General features: G+C 35.2%; 1 protein-coding gene across 1 annotated transcript in view; it reads right to left on the bottom strand.

Annotated features, from left to right (window-relative positions):
* Positions 1-319: 319 nt before the first annotated feature.
* CRY1 (cryptochrome circadian regulator 1) overlaps positions 320-13,427 on the bottom strand; it is a 123,369-nt gene continuing 110,261 nt past the window's right edge. The window contains exons 8-13 of the mRNA XM_003929650.3: positions 13,228-13,379; positions 12,800-13,002; positions 12,606-12,698; positions 2,376-2,447; positions 2,198-2,301; positions 320-1,434 (exon numbers count right to left, since the gene is read on the bottom strand). Coding sequence (XP_003929699.2) covers positions 2,198-2,301; positions 2,376-2,447; positions 12,606-12,698; positions 12,800-13,002; positions 13,228-13,379 — 624 coding nt within the window. The 3' untranslated portion in view covers positions 320-1,434. The remainder of the gene's footprint in view (positions 1,435-2,197; positions 2,302-2,375; positions 2,448-12,605; positions 12,699-12,799; positions 13,003-13,227; positions 13,380-13,427) is intronic.

Below are 13,427 nucleotides of genomic sequence, written 5' to 3'. Positions count from 1 at the left end.
CCCAGCCTCAGTAATGGAATTTACTGATCATTGTTAATTCACTAACTAGGATATTTTTAAAACTGCTTATAATCTAAAATGTTAATGTTTCTGTATTTTTGACTCAATTTTTTATCTTTGGTTATCTTTAAATATAACTATCATACTAAATATCTATCATGACTAATGATGGGAAAATGAAAAGCCACTGGTTGGAATTCAGAAAGGCAAGAACTAGCCTACTAGAGAATAGTAAAGGGTTAATAACAATAGTAATAAAAATAATGGCAGCCAGCCAGAGCTGTGACATACAGCTATGCAGACTGTGCACTGTACACATCAGGGGGGTGACACAGCATGGCAGCCCTGTGGCTAACATTTACTGAGTACCATATCACATGCCAGCTCATAAGCATGGAACTGAACTACAAAGCAGATATTACCTTTACCCCCATTTTATAGATGAGAAGAAAGAAGGCACAGAAGGTTAAACTTGCTCAAGATCTCAAAGCTAAGGAATGGCGGAACTGGACACTTGACTCTAGAGCTCACTCTATTGATTGCCAGCCCATACTGCCTGATTTATGGTTACAAATGCCATTACTTGAAAAAAATCCCTTTGGTTTTACAACTTTCTTGCATATAATTTTGAAAAATACTGTTTAACTAAACATATGGTAGTTGTTCCTTCATTCAAAATGGTGAAGTGGTTTATAGAATCTCTTTGTAATTTGTAATCATATATCACACAGCAATGCTCTCTCCCTTACCAAAAAGAAAAAAAAGAAAACCACATACACAAGATTTCATATTTGCACATACTTTAATAACAAGGTCATTTTAGTAATAACAAAGAAACAGAGACAAAGAGAACTTAACACATAAATTAACACAACACAAACTTCTACAAGTTTGGGTCAAAAAAGGTTTACATGAAAGTTGAAACCTATACTGTCTGTGAGAGGTTACAATACCAATTTTGATTATGCACATTATCTAAAACATTATTATCAAAGAGTGCAAAGTTAGATCAAACAACAATGTCAAGAAAATTCTGTCCTAAAATTTTAACAAAGTCTTTTAAGAAAGTCTAAAAACCTCCTTTTTAACCACTAATTGTCAAAACTTTGCGTTTTATATCAGAATATCAATTTGTCATTTTAACTTTTACCATACATGAAAAATTATCAAAAATATACCGATGGTTCTATACTAATTGTAACTATTTATATTTACATTGAGCAAATTATCTTGCCAAGTTCTTGATATACAAATTACCATTTGTCTTCTGTGAAATTCATTAAAAAGTTAAAAACCACAGAAATGTCATTTGAAACAACATATTTCAGTATGTAACTGCTTTCCATCAATGAAGAATATTTTTAAATAACTTAATTGAAAAGTATTGAACTCCCCACCAATTTCAGCTGCAACAGTATTCGTCCTGAATGTTTTCTGTGATTTAAGAGGGGAAAAAAAACTAGGTAAAGCTTGATTGCAAAGAATTCAATGACAAAAATGTTATGAGTGTTTATTGATCTTATCTTCAAGAAATTTATAGTCTAATTAGGTTGGCATAAAAAAACTAAGCAATTAAAAATGTAAATAGTATAAGATAATTGAAGAAACAAAAAGTTTTTTAAAACTGGCAAATGCACCATATACATACTTTTCATATTAATTTAAATCACAAAATGGCATACCAAATCTGATTAAACTGAATGCAGGCAAGGCTTTCTGATACTTAGGGCCAGCATTTAGGAAATTTTAAACTATTCCCAAATTGGAAATAATTTAGATTTTAGAAGCATCACAACAGATAAAAAAAATTTATAAACATTTAAGAGGCAATGATTTGGGGGAAAGTTCATAAAAAAGCTTATATTAATGTCACTAAAATAAAGAGGCCACTTTGTTTTAGACTCAGTTACATAATAAGAAAATGAAAACACTGTCCAAGAAAAAGCTTGATCACAAAATCATCAACATTTTTAATTTAAAGAGATTGATTCAGATGACTACAAAACTGGCACAACAATTTGTCCAGTACAGATGCATCTCTCTTGGCCAAAAATTAACTGTTTCTGTAACAACTGCTTAAAAATTAATGCCTCATGATTTTCTAGTTTGAAAATAGAGTTTTGCTCCATTTTTGAAATCATCTTAATTTATGTTATATACTCTACTAAAGCAAGAAATAAAGCTCTAAAATATTTACCTAATTAGTGCTCTGTCTCTGGACTTTAGGACCAATACTCTGTGTATCCTCTTCCTGACTAGGACGTTTCCCACCACTGAGACCAGTGCTCATGGAGCTTCTTCCTGCACATTTTAAAAATGTAAATTTAAGATAGGAAAAGGAAAAAGAACAGTATGCTCGAATGCTTCATTCTTACCTTGCTTCAACAGGTGAGTCTGCTGACTGTCGCCGTGAGCACAATGTAAAATACCACTCCCTTGAGAGCAACCTGTTAGTATTTAAAATGGCAAAATTACGTTAAATAAAATCAAAGATGCATATATTATTAAGACTACAAATCCAACTTTTAGTGTCTGTACTTAAGGTCATTTATATGCTTTTAAGACTAAATTTCAATCTTCCTATGAACCAAAAATCACATGCCTAAATCAGGAAAACTTAAATTTAGGTTCACAGAAAAATGTTAACAGTTCAAAGGCAAAATCACTAATAATCATTTTCTAAAAAATGTTTCTTTACTGGATGAAAATTTGAAACTTGACCATGAAGATAAAACATAGGGGTAACAGTGAGACAAACATACTTCCTTCACTCTTGTCCCTTTTCCCACACTCTTCCTTCAGAGTCCCTCCAAACATATTTCCTTGAGGATAAGGGAATAATTAGAGCCTGCCCGATGAGAGTTAAACAATTCAAATCACACAACAAGCAGAAGACACAGACTCTGTGGCAGTTACCTAGCCTGAGCAATCATATCAACCCTTCCAAAAACCAACATGATTATAGGAGAATAGACTGGCTAGAACAGAGAAGTATGTTTTAGGGAAACATTTTCATCAGTGTGTCCAAATTATGGAAAAATATGAGCATTCTGGACCTATTCATGAGAAGGTGGATAGGTCAACAACTTATGGGCTGAACAAGATTGTGTACTTACTTTAATTTTAATTTTATGCTCATTAGTTTTCTCTGGATAAAGAATAAAGTTCTTTAGGTATCAAAATGGGCAAATGGATGTCCTGATCAGGAATGACACCTTGCATCACTAGAAAGGAATATCTCTATCATAAATTAATAAACTAGTGTTGTCTATTGACATTTTAATTCTTATTTTAAAAAAAAATTTCTAGTCTGTCATTCACAGCATAGTCACCTCCAATTATACTAAAAACATTCAGTTTTTGGCCTTGCAGTGCTGAAAGTCAGACTCTTGACTATGGGAAATTTACCACTAAATGGTGCTACCCCTGGTCTTACCATCCATAGCCCTTCTTCTAATAATGGTACCTATTGCCACGCTATACTGTACAACACTATTTAAAACTTCACACAATTTTGAATATACTTAATGCCCCTGAACTGTATACTTAAAAATGGTTAAAATGGTAAGTTTTAGGTCATATACATTTTACCAGACTAAAAAGTCAACAAGTATCACATTTAGTTATACATTATACATTTTATTATTTCTTTTTATCTTACACATTTGTTAAGTGCCTCTTTATGCTAGGGGGTCTATCCAGGAACTAGAGATGTGAATATTACTGAGACATGGTTTGCCTTTAAGGGATTTACAGTCTAGTAGAAGACAAATAAAATCACAAAGTACAAAAAAGTGTTATTAGGTGCTGGGATGGATGTTTGTACAGAATATGGTGGGGACTCTGAAGAAGGAAGGATCAATTTTACTGGGAGATTCACAGAAGTGTTTTTTAATCATAAACTAGTCATCTTAGTTTGATTTTCTCAAGTTCATCAATTCTATTCCTTCTTCTCAAACTGAGATAAAAATTGAGAATAATCTCAAAGCAAAATATTGAGCAAAAGCAGCCACACACAAAAAAGAATACAAACTACATGACTCAATTTCTGTAAAGTTAAAAAATGAACAAAACTATATAGTATTAGAAATCAGGAGAGTGATTACCACTGGGGAGGAGGGGAGAAATTAATAAGCTTAATAAATATATTGGGGATTTCCTTAAGATGGCATTTTATTTCTATAGAGATAAAGATTCTGACTTCTGACTCCCTAAATTCTTGAATACCGTGATAGCCTATGTCTCTACAAAATGTAGTCAATTATAATTTCATGGGAATAACAGTGCAAAGACAATGAGTACATAACAGAGCTTTGCTGATCAACTGATCTGTTACTAGAAATGTCACTCACAAAACCCAGAAATCCTCATATTCGTAGGTCTTCAGGGTCATTAGAGTAGTTAAATTTCAAGATGCCAAGAGTATACAAAATGGAAACCTTAAGGCCAGGAGCGGTGGTTCACGGCTGATGCAGGCGGAATACCTGAGGTCAGGAGCTCGAGACCAGCCTGGCCAACACGGTGAAACCCCATCTCTATTAAAAATACAAAATTAGTGGAGCATGCCTATAATCCCAGGTACTTGGTAGGCTGAAGCAGGAGAATTGCTTGAACCCAGGAGGTGGAGGCTGCAGTGAGCTGAGATCACACCACTGCACTCCAGTCTGGGCAACAAGAGCAAAACTCCATCTCAAAAAAAAAAGGAAACCTTAGAGTAAAAACAGCTTTTTAAAGAAACATTTTGAAGTGGCCTATATGCAAAAGTCAGGCAATAACAAATGCTGGTGACAATATGGAGAAAAGGAAACTCTTATATATTGTTGGTGGGAATGTAAAATTAGTACAGCCAATATGAAGAAAGGTTGAAGGTTCCTCAAAAAACTAAAAGTAGAGCTGAAATATAGAAAATCTGTATATCAAAGAGTTATCTAGACTCCCATGTTTGTAACAGCACTGTTCACAATAGCTAAGATTTAGAAGCAACTTAAATGTCCATCAATAGACTAATGGATAAAGAAAATGTGGTACATATACACAATGGATTACTATTTAGCCATAAAAAAATGACATTCTGTCATTTGCAACAACATGGATGAAACTAGAGGCCATTATGTTAAGTGAAATATTTCAGGTACAGAAAGAGAAACACTGCATGTTCTCACTTATTTGTGAAATCTAAAAATCAAAACAATGAAACTCATGAAGAGAAAAGAAGGATGGTTACCAGAGGCTGAGAAGGGTAGTGAGTCGGGGCAAGGAGGAGTTAGGGATGGTTAATGGGTTGAAAAAATAGAAAGAATGAGTAAGATCTAGTATTTGATAGCACAACAGGGGGACTACAGTCAATAATAATTTAGCTGTACATTTTAAATTAAGAGTATAATTGTAACACAAAAGCTAAATGTTTAAGGGGATGGATACCCAATTTTCTAGGATGTGATTATTAATGCATTTCGTGCCTGTACAAAAATATCTCATGTATCTCATAAATAGATATACCTATGTACCCACAAAAATTAAATTAAAAAAAGTTTTGAGAGGGCAGAAAGTCTACCTGATTACTTTTCCCTCGTGTTTTGCTGTCAATTGCACAAGGACAACTGCACCAAAATAATTTTTCACTTACTAAAAAAATTTTCAAAGAATTTTTCACTTACAAAATTCTGTCTTAAAAATTACTGTGTGGGGAGGAAATTGAATAAAAAGATATTGAAAGAAACAATACCAATTTCTTGTTTGTTTGAAACAGGTCTCCCTTTGTTGCCAAGGCTGGAATGCAGTGGTGCGATCACAGCTCATTGCAGCCTTGATCTCCCTGGCTCAAGCAATCTTCCTGTCTCAGCCTCCCAAGTAAACAGGACTCCAGGCATGAACCACCAAGTCCAGTTATTTAATTATTTATTTATTTACTTGTGTTGTGACGATGTCTCACCATGTTGCCCAGGCTGGTCTGGAACTCCTGGGTTCAAGCAATCCGCCCACCTCAGCCTCCCAATGTGCTGGGATTACAGAGGTGACCACCTGGCAACACCAAAATTTTAATAGTGATAGAACTGGATAGTGAATTTTAATTGGATAGAATTGTGGGTGACTTTTGTGATTTCTACTTCTTGAAGCTTTCTACATTAGTTTTTTTTTTTTTTTTTTAGACAGAGTCTCTATTACCCAGGCTGGAGTGCAGCAGCACAATCTGAGCTCACTAACCTCTGCCTCCTGGGTTCAAGTGATTCTCATGCCTCAGCCTCCCAAGTAGCCGGGATTACAGGCGCCCACCACCACGCCTAGCTAACTTTTGTGTTTTTAGTAGAGACAGGGTTTCACCATGGTAGCCTCGATGATCTTGATCTCTTGACCTTGTGATCTGCTCGCCTCGGCCTCCCAAAGTGCTGGGATTACAGGTGTCAGTCACCACATCTGAACTCTAAATTCTCTTTAGTGAATAGTTTTTAAAAGCAGCTTCAAGATGTCATAAAATCACCGGTTTTATATATCATAATATTCATGTTTTAAAGTATAATTCCATTAGTTTTTAAAGTTAACTTACAGAGTTGTGCAACCATCACCATGATCCAGGCTTAGAACATTTCTATCACCTCCAAAAGATCCCTCATGCCAATTTATGTTCACTCCCCAATTCTACTGTAAGCCTAAGGTAACCACTAATCTGCTTTGTCTCTAAAGATTTGCCTTTTATGGATAGTTCATATAAATAGAATCGTGCAACAAAATCACTGTGCAAAAATCACTAACATTCTTATACAACAGTCAAGCCAAGAGCCAAATCAAGTAAACAATCCCATTCACAATTGCCATAAAAAGAATAAAATATCTAGGAATACAGTTAACCAGGGAAGTGAAAGATTGTTACAAAACCTACAAAACACTTCTCAAAGAAATCAGAAATGACACAAACAAATGGAAAAAAACATTCCATGCTCATGGATAGGAAGAATCAATATTGTTAAAATGGCCATACTGTCCAAAGCAAGGTACAGATTCAATGCTATTCCTATTAAACTACCACTGACACTCTTCACAGAACTAGAAAAAAACTATTTTAAAATTTATACAGAACAAAAACAGAGCCCAAATAGCCAAGGCAATCCTAAGCAAAAATAACAAAGCTGGAGGCATCATGTTACCTGACTTCAAACTATACTTCAATCAAAACAGCATGGCACTGGTACAAGAACAGATACTTAGACCAATGGAACAGAATATAGAACCCATAAATAAGTGTGCAACTACCTGATCTTTGAAAAACCTGACAAAAACAAGTAATGGGGAAAAGATTCTCTATTCAATAAGTGGTGTTGGGCTAACTGGCTAGCCATATGCAGCAGATTGAAACAGGACCCCCTCTTATACCATAAACAAAAATAGAAAGATGGATTAAAGGCTTAAATGTGAAGCTAAGATTATAAAAATCCTGGAAGACAACCCAGGCAATACCATTGTGGACATGGGGATGGGCAAAGATTTCATGACGAAGACACCAAAAGCCATTATAACAAAAGCAAATGTTGAAAGGTGGGATCTAATTCAACTAAAGAGCTTCTGCACAGCAAAGGAAACTATCAATAAACAGACAACCTACAGAATGGGAGAAAATTTTTGCAAACTATGCATCTGACAAAAATCTAATGTCCAACATCTATAAGAAACTTAAATTTACAAGAAAAAAAAAAATCCACAAACAACCCCATAAAAATGTGGGCAAAGGACATAAACACTTTCAAAAGAAGACATACATGTAACCAAGAAGCCTACGAAAAAGCTCAACTTCACTGATCATTATAGAAATGCAAATCAAAATCTCACATCTGTCAGAATGGCTACCATGAAAAAGTAAAAAAAATAACAGATGCTGGCAAGGATGCCAAGAAAAAGGAACACTTATACACTGTTTGTAGGACTATAAATTAGTTCAACCATTGTGGAAGACATTGTGTTGATTCCTCAAAGACCTAAAAACAGACATGCCATTTGACCCAGCAATCCCATGGAACTGAGTATCACCCTGTACCCCACAGAATGGGGCTAGGAATCAAGCCCTTAGCTTTTCAGTTAGAAAAATAGACCTTGAAAAATATATACATAATATAGTGGGGCCTGCTGGCTCTAAAAGTCCCCTCTGCCCCCTTCCCTACCCAGGGTAACTTCTGCCAGCCTCTGTCTCCAGCCCCCACTAACTGCCCCAAAGAGAACAAACCAGAAAGGAGACTACCTGAAAAAGGGCTGCAAGAGCCCAAGGAGGCAGCCTGAGTGGAGAGCCCCTACATCAGGGCCTGGTTAGATAGGAGGTATATACCCAAAGGAATATAAGTCACTGTATTATAAAGATACACACACGTATGTTCACTGCAGCACTATTCACAATAGCAAAAACATGGAATCAACCTACACGCTCATCAATAGTAGACTGAATTTTAAAAATGTAGTACATATGCACCATGGAATACTATCTAGCCATAAAAAGGAACAAGTTCATGGCCTTTGCATGAACAAAGCTGGAGGCCATTATCCTTAGCAAACTAACGTAGGAACAGAAAACCAAATACCTCATGTTCTCACTTATAAATGGGAACTAAATGAGGAGAATACATGGACACACAGAGGGGAACAGACACTGGGGCCTTTTGGAGGTTGGGAGGAGGGAGAGCATCAGAAAAAATAAATAACTAAGTTTAGTATCTGGGTGACAAAATAATCTGTACAACAAACCTTCATGACACAAGTTTACTTATATAACAAACCTGCACATGTACCCCTGAACTTAAAAGTTACATTTTAAGAAAGCAAGAAAAAGAAAACAAATAGTATCATGCAGTATGTGGCATTTTCTATCTGGCTTCTTTAACTTATTATTATTGAGGTTTATCCATGTAACATGTATCAGTATTTCAAACTTATTATTATTGAGGTTTATCCATGTAACATGTATCAATATTTCATTCCTTTTCAGGAATAACATTCCATTGTATGGATACAATACATTTTGATTATTATAAATAAAGCTGCTATGAACATTTATAAGTCTTTGTGTGGACATATGTTTTCATTTCTTTTGGATAGATACTTAATGGAATTTCTGGACTGTACAGTAAATTTATGTGTAGCTTTTTATGAAACCACCAAACTGCTTTCCAAGGTGACAGTACCATTTGATACCCTACCTCTCATCAGTGCAGGAAGGTTCCAGTTTTAACACATCCTCCACAACACCAGTATTGTCTTTATTTTAGCCCCTCTAGTGGGTTTAAGTAGACCAACTTACTTCACTTTGCCTGGGAATTTCCAGGTAATAGCAATGAAAATTCCATGTCCCTGGAAACCCTTCAATATCAAGCAATCAGTGGCAGTTGCTCACCTTAAGTGAGTCTGAAGTACTATCCCACAGTTATTTTAATCTGCATTTCCCTAATGACTAGTAATGCTGATGAACTGATATTTTATAATTGGAAAAAAACCTAAAAGTTAAATAAAAACTAAAACATATTGCTACAGTAAACAGATTATGGTCTGTTTTATTATAAAAACAAAAGTACTTTAAGGCATCTATCTATAGTTTATTCCTTTCCTGAGCACATGTGCACACACACAAATGCAAAGATGAGCAGAGAAAAATGCAATTTGTGTTGCAGAGATTAAGAATGTTTCAGAGTCACTAAAAAAAAAAACCTAAGAAAAGTCAAAGAATTTTGCCCTTTGACATGCCTTGTAAGGTACTATAAAAGCCCACAGACAGGATAAGTGTAAGGCAAAAAAGGATATGCTTTAGAAGCATATAAGTCCTTTCAAATGGGGTAGAAACCTGAGGGGAGAAATATTTAATATTAATAGCATAGCCCAAGTCATACGTATCTTTTCACAATTTCCCACTTCCAGGTCTAAAATGTTTTTTTCCCCCTTCATCTGACTACCCAAATGCTACTCAATCCACTACCTTTCTAGAAAATGTCTCTAGTCCCTTCGGCTCTCAAGAATCTCTTCCTTTTCTCATACTGCACATGGAAGCGGCATCTTACAATTTATCACTTTTTCGTTTTCTTTTGTTTTCCCTCCACACCCCCATTTAGATCTCAGTTCTACTTAGCTTTTAATGTCTCATGTCTTTTGGAAGCCTCAAAGAAAGAACCTGGTAACAACCAATGTTACAGGCAAATATTTACATGATTAAAATAATTTCAAGATTTATTAATTTTTCTATTATATTTATATAACAAACTACCTTTTATTTATGCATTTGTAAAGCAAAATTGTCCCAATTTAACCTGCTACCATGATTAACTTTTGAAGATAATCCCAAATAAAGGACACAGGTTTGAGTGGCCTAAGAAGCAGTGTGTGCCATCATTGTGCATTAGCCCAGCACTCGTTTCCCAGGCCTTTGCTATCTGCCTGTTACCTCAGTGCTTCACAGAGCTTTTGTCGCTCACTCGTGTGGGCTGACAAGGCAGGCTATGAACTGAACAAGATATCTGAAAGAACTTTTGAAATGATTATCTTGTTGAAGTTTATTTAAATTATAGGAGATCCTGAGAAGGAACATTTCTCAAGTATACTGCCACCGTTGGCAACTGTCTGACTGCTGGGTGGATCACATTCCAGCAATAAAATATTTTTTCTTGTAAACACATATGGCATTCCATTTGCAGAGGAGGCCCAGTGATGCAGGAAGAAGTACAAGCTTTGGAGTTAGTCACACTTGGATCTGAATTTTAGCTCAACTATTTACTAACTGTAGGATCTTGATTAAATTACTATCTTTCTAGGATTATTTCCCCAAACATAAAATGAGGATCCTACTACCTCCTCCCCAGGTTATTGTGAGAAAGTAGGCAAAAATCCCTTACTATCTACTGGGCACAAGGTAGGTAGTCAAAATGTGAGTGCTTTTGTCTCCTTCTCCCAAAACTAATTCTTGGAGAATAAAATACATGCTGTTTTCATGAGAATGCAGGACATTTCTGAATTCAGAAAGGTTCAATTTTTAAAAGGTTTTACTCTTAGTATCAACTTAGAACATCTGACTTAAAAAAAAAAAGCATTCGTCAAATGTTACCCTGTTTTTTTATCCTTAGTTTTTATTTTGAAAATTATAGATTCAGAGACAGTTGTAAAGTGAGTACACAAGAGGTCTTGTTTCCCTATCTTGTGACACTGGTAACCTATTTGTTACATTTTATGAAGCTACAGTACAACAGTATAACTAGATATTGACATTGATACAATTTGTTTGTATAATTTGTGCTCTTTTTATCACATGTACAGATTTCTTTTTTCCCTTTAATTTTTAAGTTCCAGGGTACATGTACAGAATGTGCAGGTTTGTTAAATAGGTAAACATGTCCCATGGTGGTTTGCTGCACAGATCAACCCATCACCTAAGTATTAAGACCAGCATGCATTAGCTATTATTCCTAATGCTCTCCCTGCACCTGCTCCCACAACAGGCCCCAGTGTGCATTGTTCTCCACATGTATCTATGTGTCCTCATCATTCTGCTTCCACTTATGAGAACATGAGGTGTTTGACTGTTTTCTGTTCCTGCATTAGTTTGTTGAGGATAATGGCTAAAAGCTCCATCCATGTCTCTGCAAAGAACATGATCTTATTCCTTTTTATGGCTTCCTTGTGTTCCTTGGTGTATATGTACCACATTTTCTTTATTTAGTCTATTATCAATTAGCATTTGGGTTGATTCCATGTCTTTGCTATTGTGAATAGTGCTGGAATGAACACACATGTGCATATATATTTATAATAGAATGATTTATATTCTTTTGGGTATATAACCAGTAATGGGATTGCTGGGTCAAATGGTATTTCTGCTTCTAGATCTTTGAGGAATCACCACACTGTCTTCCACAATGATTGAACTAATTTACATTCCCATCAACAGTGTAAAAACCTTTCTTTTTCTCTACATCCTCACCAGCATCTGTTGTTTCTTGACTTTTTAATAATTTCCATTCTTACTGATGCTGTCTTGTTTTTTAATCAAATTACTGGGCTTCATGTTATTTTGGTCAAAGCCAAAAAAACTGATATGATGATTCAAATTTCTAATACATACTGACTTCCCGAAATTATTAATATCACACATAAGAGTTTACATGGTCACTAAATTCATATCATACAGAAAAATACTACAAACCAGACTTTATAAGAAAAAACTCATATGCAAAAAGACTAGAGGGCTCTATGCATGTGTACAATAAATCTTTTGGCCATGTTCACAGGGCCACTGACCTTAACTAACTACCTTATACTTGCTGTAGATCTAAAGAGTATAAAATAATAAGCATTCTGAAAATGTGACATGAGTTTCATTTTATCCTTAAAATTGCTCTCCTCAGTTTGCAAGAGCTTTAACTTGACCCAATATCTATTAGATGTAATGATGTTTCCATCTCTAAAATGTCATCAATGGAGTGAAGAGATGTACCTGAGTGCACATGTATGCATGTGTACAAATAATCTATTAAGCTAATTTCAAAGATAGGTTTTTATAAAATATGTTAGCAAGGACCAATAACAAATATATTTGTTTAATAACCTCTTTATGTTCAACTAAGTGCAGAAATTTCCTTTTCACTTACTTCCACTGCTGGTACAACCTGGGATATTTTCTGCAGAATATCCCATGAAGCCTCCATTCCCATTAGGATTAGAAGGTACTGACGCTAGAAGACCTAAAGAACAAAAAAATTTTCTTTTAAATTATGATCAAGGTCAAATTCAGAGATAGGTATATAAACAGCTGCCAAAGAAACTAAGTCAGTTTCTAACATACCTAGTCCTCTATATCGTGAAAGCTGCTGATATATCTGTTTCATTCTTTCAATATTCAAACGGCTTGCCTCAGCATGGTTCACCATTGGTTTAGGATAATTAACTCCTATCAAACATTTGGCTACCTTTTGGATACCTTCTGGTGCATTCCAGGGATCATAGATATATTTTGCAGGGAATCCTCTTAGGACAGGCAAATAACGCCTTGTGGGAGAAAGAAGAAAGATTAATAAAATACACTCAAAGAAAACTGTAATGACTACTAGCTATAAGAGACCAAAATAAAATCAATACCATTTAAATGGTCTGTTTGCCCGTCTCATCTCTGCTGCCCATCATGAGTGGGGAATACTTTAAGTGTTGATTAAACATGAAAAGCTCTTCTTGAATTAGCTATTCCAAACTGAGTAGTAATCACCCTTGATTTACCTGATGTAGTCTCCATTAGGGTCTGTTCTCCTACCAAAACCAACAGGGCAATAGCAGTGAAAAAACTGTTGAAAAAAGGAACTACAAGACAGCCACATCCAACTTCCAGCATTTATGCTCCAATCTGCATCAAGCAATAATTCTTCAAATACCTTCAGAAGTAACAGTAACCAATTAGTTTCCACACACGGAATTTGCAA

Source organism: Saimiri boliviensis, chromosome 7 (assembly GCF_048565385.1).
Source record: "Saimiri boliviensis isolate mSaiBol1 chromosome 7, mSaiBol1.pri, whole genome shotgun sequence".
Taxonomy (NCBI): Eukaryota; Metazoa; Chordata; class Mammalia; order Primates; family Cebidae; genus Saimiri; species Saimiri boliviensis.
The sequence above is the reverse complement of the archived record's forward strand: the minus strand, read 5'-3'. Positions and strand labels throughout refer to the sequence as shown.